The 5,546-nt window shown below is 63.0% G+C and overlaps 1 protein-coding gene across 1 annotated transcript in view; it reads right to left on the bottom strand.

Moving 5' to 3' along the window:
- Positions 1-5,546, bottom strand: part of UMODL1 (uromodulin like 1) — a 70,546-nt gene that overhangs the window by 22,298 nt on the left and 42,702 nt on the right. Inside the window, exons 9-11 of the mRNA XM_011372874.1 lie at positions 3,597-3,734; positions 2,316-2,568; positions 1,996-2,198 (exon numbers count right to left, since the gene is read on the bottom strand). Coding sequence (XP_011371176.1) covers positions 1,996-2,198; positions 2,316-2,568; positions 3,597-3,734 — 594 coding nt within the window. The remainder of the gene's footprint in view (positions 1-1,995; positions 2,199-2,315; positions 2,569-3,596; positions 3,735-5,546) is intronic.

Below are 5,546 nucleotides of genomic sequence, written 5' to 3' on the forward strand. Positions count from 1 at the left end.
CTTGGGTAATTAGCGCTTTAAAGTATATAAACAAAAGTTCTGAACTTCTCTGACTGCGCCCTTAGGCATCTCCCAAGGGGTGTGCACCCCACTTATAGACCACCGCTAGCGATTCCCGGACAGCCGCCTGAGGCCTGAGAACGGACCTGCGGCATCGGGCCCCGCGTTGGCTGTTTAGGTAAGTTACACATTTAAGAGAATATCTGGGCGACAAACGCTAACGAGGAGAAACGGGGAGCTTTGCGCGCCTAACGGTGGCAGCCACGCTCTCTGAGAGTCCTCGTGCGCTTGGCTCAGTTCTGTTCCCCTCCCCCCCACTGAGGCCCCAGGCTCCGGGGCGACGCTCACAGGTCAGCTGTGTGTCCAACTCTGCATCGCCCTTCCTGCAAACCAGTCCCCGGTCCGAGGCAGTGGGGGTGACGCACAGCAGGCCTGCACCTCAAGCGTCTCCCTGCCACAGACCCACGAGGACGCGGCGGGGCGGGCAGTCTGGGGCTGGAGAGCCTCTTTGCCCCCTGTCCCCCGACACCTTCCCCTGAAATGAGCCACCTCCTCTCTGTCCTGGCTGCCCCAGGCCAGCTGAGTTCGTCGCCCATGATGAATCCCCCTCTTCTAGACCCTGAGCCCCCGAAAACCTGCCCGCGCCTGTCCCCTGCTTTGGGAACAGACGGCCGTGAGCCTTTCCGAAGCCCGTTACCTGTCCTCACTCTCAGGCGTGTGCTGGCACTTTCCTTCCCACACGCTTTGGCCACTATGTCGAGCAGGTGCAGGACGCCAGGCTCCAGGCCCCAGAGCGCCAGACTCGCGTTCCGGGTCTGCAAGCGCACGGCGGGGCTCCGCGTGGTCGTCAGCGTGAGCTGGAAAGTGGGCCGCAAGGCGAGATCCGCCGCCCACGCCACGTGGAAGCCGGTGCCGGTCACGTTGGAGACGGTGACCTTTCCGATGGGGGCGGGAACTGGGAAGTGGGGATAAATGTCGGGGTTAAAGTCAGTCGAACGTTCCAAGGAGAGAGAATGGAGAACCCTCCCTCCCCTGGCGCTGAAATCAAACGCAGGATTCGGCCACGAAAGGCCTCCAGAGGCCCGCAGCCGGGGACGTCCAGTGAAGTCCCTTTGCTGTGAGCTATGCACATGGGTGCAAGGTCCTCGGACAGTGCCCCTGCCCCTTCCGCTTCGGTTCACTTCTGTTTCCAGAGTCCCCAGACTGCCTGAGATGAAGGCTTCTCGAAGAGGTTCCAGGCGGCTCTTCCAGAGTGAGGCTGTCCCCCCTCAGCCCCTGGGCAGACTTTCTTAGGTATCAAGGGGTGGCTATTGCTGGCTACAGAGCCACTCTTACAGGGGACCCGGGTACTTGACAGTACTGGCTATGTGGGCCTAACGTTTTAGTCTTGGAGCACACACAGCTCAGTGGAGGAAATGTATTTATCAGTTACTTCAATCCGGATGCAATCCGGGCTCAGGCCAGCTCAGCGAGGTCACTGCACGATGCCAGCATGACCTTCCTGTGGGAGCTGGCATGGCCAGCCCGTCCTCTGCACAGAGCTGTCATCTGTCTGCTAAGCGGTCATTCAGGGCCTTGGTGATGGCTAAACCCTCTACAAGTAAAGCGTCATGTGGAACCGATGGAGGTCAGAACCACGGGGAGATGTTGGGGGACCCAGCGCTGCTGGGGAGTGTGCCCCAGAGCTTAACGTGTCACACGCACCCCACGGTCCCCTCCAGGTGCCTGATTTTCTGCCCTAGCTGTGGGCAAACCGGAGGCGTGGGAAGCGGGGGAAAGGGCCGGAGAGAAGCGTGGAGACCAGGTTCCTGTCCCAACCAGACGAAGCCAGCCGCCCCGGGGGACAGGGCCGCTCTGCACCCCGCCCGCCCAGCCTCACGACGAGACATCCGCCCGGGCGTGCGAAAGTGTCTGGACTCAACACCGTATGAACTTTTGCCACTGGAACTCACACAGACCACCTGGTTCCCAGGACACCCCATGCCAGGCACTCACCGCAGGCCGGGGTCTCCGGAGACATGGGGCTGGGGGCCAAGGGCAGGTCTGGGGAGCCAGAGGGTCCAGGGTCTGTGTCCTGTGGCCGCGTGGGCTCCAGAGGTGCTGGCAGTGTGCCCCACGTGGGCAGGCTGGCCTGCCACACGGTGTGTCCTGTTGGGCCCTCAGCAGGGGTGGGCCAGGCGGGAGGCTCTGTCGTGGAGCTTCTCAGCAGCCATCCAGGGGAGTCCAGTGGGCCACCCATGGCCCCTGGAAGGGAGCTGCGGGTTGGCCTGGGAGTCCTGCTGGCCGTCCACTGGCCTGTCCCCACGCCCGGGGCCTTGCCGTGCACACCCTCCTCCGTGTCCTGCCCGGTGCCGTTCCTGTCCTGCCCGACCCTGCTACTGCCACCTGTCCTGGGCTGGGCCTCTGGGGTCTGGGCCTGGCTTGCTGCAGGGAGACCCCTCAGGTGCTCGGGGCCGGGTGACGAGGTGGGGCTCTCTGGGCCAGGGGCTGCTGTTTCTGTGCCGAGAGCTGGAGCTGTCACCTCCGTCATCGGGGCCAGTGCATCGCCTGTGGGGCTCACCATGTCACCTGCCGGGACACAGCCACCTTCAGATGGGGCGTCTGGTCTGAAGTCCTTGAGCAAAGCCCACCAGATGCCACCCACGGGCAAGAGTCCCCAGGTGGACCCCGAGCTGGGACGCAGGGCCATCTCGGCTGGTGATTGTGAACATTCGGTGGGGCGCATGTTTGTAGTCACGGAGGGCGAGAGGCCTCTCCACGTAACAGATGAGGACGCTGAGACCCCAAGAGTGGGGGTTCCCCGGGGGGCTGCAGAACCAGTGCATGGAGTCGGGCTTGGTTCTCACAGGCCTCAGAGGAATCCATCCGGTCTCTGGGAAAATGAGCAACGCCCCCCGAGGATGCTCGGGGTGGGGCTTGGGGCTCGGACTGGCGCAGCCTGCTGGGCGTCACGTGGATAAGAGGGAGGATGGGGAAGGGGCGTGACGAGCATGCGAGGAAGCAGGGCCCGCGGCCGAGGGGGGACCCTCCCGAGGGGACCACTTCTGCACGCTCCCAGCTAGAAGCCCTTGGCTGGGATGGCAAGGAGTGGCTGAGCATCCTCACCGCCTGTCCCCGCTCCCCCCGCCCAGGGCGGACATGGCTCATCGACCACAGCATTTTACACCTGTCTGCAGCCTGCCCCTGCTCCTCGCCTCAGCCCTCCGGGCAGCCCCAGCCAATCGGTCAGACCGGGCCCCCAGGAAACTTAGGGCAGAGAGGTGACCCTCGCCAGGGTCTTCACACTCGCCCAGGGAGGGATCGAGACTTTCGCGACCCCTTCATCCACAGAAAAATTAAAAGTTGTGTTTCAGAACTGCCCCGTTATAAAGTGATTATCGACAATCAGGTTTGTTGCTGCTGTTTACCGTCAAATCAATTTCTTTGCTTTTAAAAGAAATTAAAATGAAACCATTTCGTGGGTCCTATGGTATGGTGGGCCCTCCACGCTCTGTCCACTGTGCAGGACGCAGAAGGCGACCCTGCCTCTGCCCCCAGGGCCCCGGCGGGAGCGGGGCCCAGAGCTAGGGCAGGGGGGTGACGGGGTGGGGACACACCAGCACAGGCCCGGCCTGCTCGGGAGGGGTTGGCGTCCCTGGCCGTCAGGCAGCGGCAGGTGTAGGAGCCCTCCAGGTTGATGCACTGGGCGGCCGCTGAGCAGTCATGCTCCAGTCCGTCGGCGCACTCGTCCCAATCTGCCGGCGGGAGGGAGACGGGGCGGGAGCCGGTGAGGAAAAGGCCAGAGGTGTCGCACCCACAGGTGTGGCTATGTCCCTCCCTCGTTTATGCTTCATTCCCAGACCCAGGTCTGTCTGAGGTGCCAGCATCCCCCAATATTTAGTGTTCAAGAGAGAACCAGGGAAAAGCTGAGCCAGGAGGCGTCCAGTTAAGCACGACGTGACCTCTCCTTGATAGGAGCAGAAATGGCGCTTGAGCGCCTGCTCTGGGAAGCGACTCCAAGAGCACCAAAGACCCCATGTCACCGGGAAGCTCCTGACTGGGGCGAGGAGGAGTGTTAGGTAAGCCCCCCACCCCTGAAAAGCCCCAGAGGCCCATGGTCCGTGCGTGCCCACCCACGCCCAGTCCAGCCCTGCCTTTCCAATCAGCAGGCAGCCAGGACTCGCTTTAGGCCAAAGCGGGAAACAAAACCCATCTGGAAGGCCATTCCCTTCTCTCTCTCCTGCCTGCCCCGCCCCGCCCCTGCCCCGGACCCCTGGGACCACCATCCCCACTCTCGCGGCTGCTTTAAGAACGAATCTGGTGGTCTCGTGCATCATGACATAGGACTGATCAACGAACGCCGCTTGTGACTCGCACAATAAACCTGAGGAATGAATTTCTCAAACTGTCTCAGAGGCTGGGAGGAGAGGAGTGGGGGCGGGTTTCCCGCGCCCCTGGAACTCCATCCTTCAAGCCAGACCCAGCCTTTGGCTGTTCCACCCCCTGTACCCCACCCCCTGGGGAGCAGGTGGCTCTGAAGCTCCGGAGTCCCCTCTGCTAGCAGGGCGAGCCAGAGCCCCGAGAAGGGCTTCCCGAGAGGGGGTGGCCTGTGAGGCCCTCAGCACACAGCTGCCCAGAGATGCGGGCAGGAGCCCGACCCATGGGCAGCAAACCCGAGGAGGTGGGCTTGGCTGGGACTCGAGTCAAGATGAGGGACGGGTTCAGCTTTGAGCAGAAACAGCTCTGCAGCCGCGTGCTCAGAGGCCCTTGTTGTGGTTTCCAGTTTTGTTTCATGGGATCTCCAGGAAACAGCTCCCTCGAGACCAGCAGGCTCACTCATCAGCTGATGCAACAGTTACAGACACACCACACACACATGCACAACCAGCCTGGGCCCTTCGCACACACGGTCTGCTGGCCTGGCCCCCAGGTCTTCCTGGAGCACTGCCGACCTCAGGCTATAGGCAGCTCAAAGGAGCTGGGTGCTGGAGGCTGGGGATGGAGGCCGGGGACGAAGGCTGGGGACAGAGGCCAGGGCTGGAGGCCGAGGCTGGGGGCTGGGGCTGGAGGCCAGGGACGGAGGCCGGGGTTGGAGCCCAGGCTGGCCAGGCGGCTGGGCCTTGAGGACAGCAAGGTCCCAGCTGAGACCTGGGCTCAAACCATGGCGTACCTGGGCTCAAACCACGGCGTACCTGGTGGCTATTTTTAATGGTGGTGACTCACCTAGCCCTGCCCCCACCCCCAGCTCGCCCTCAAGCCCGAGTAAGGCAGGGACAGCTTTACTTGGCCTCAAAAAGTCCGAGGCCACACAGCCTTTAATAGGAAGCCCAGTAAAGCGGGAGGCAGGTCTGTGGGCAGTGAGAGCTGCCAGGTGGCTTCTGTGCCTCCCGGACAGGCTGGACGAGGACGAGGACCCGTGTAGGAAGCCGTGCTCTGCTCTTTTGGGCCCCGAAGCTGGCACGGGTGTGGCCCGCCTCCCAGAGGAGGGTGACAGCCACCGCAGAGCTCCGACTCCTGGTACAGGTCCACCCCCCACCAGGGACGTCTCAGAAGGGCCAGGCTCCTCG

This window comes from Pteropus vampyrus, unplaced genomic scaffold (genome assembly GCF_000151845.1).
Source record: "Pteropus vampyrus isolate Shadow unplaced genomic scaffold, Pvam_2.0 Scaffold214, whole genome shotgun sequence".
Classification (NCBI taxonomy): Eukaryota; Metazoa; Chordata; class Mammalia; order Chiroptera; family Pteropodidae; genus Pteropus; species Pteropus vampyrus.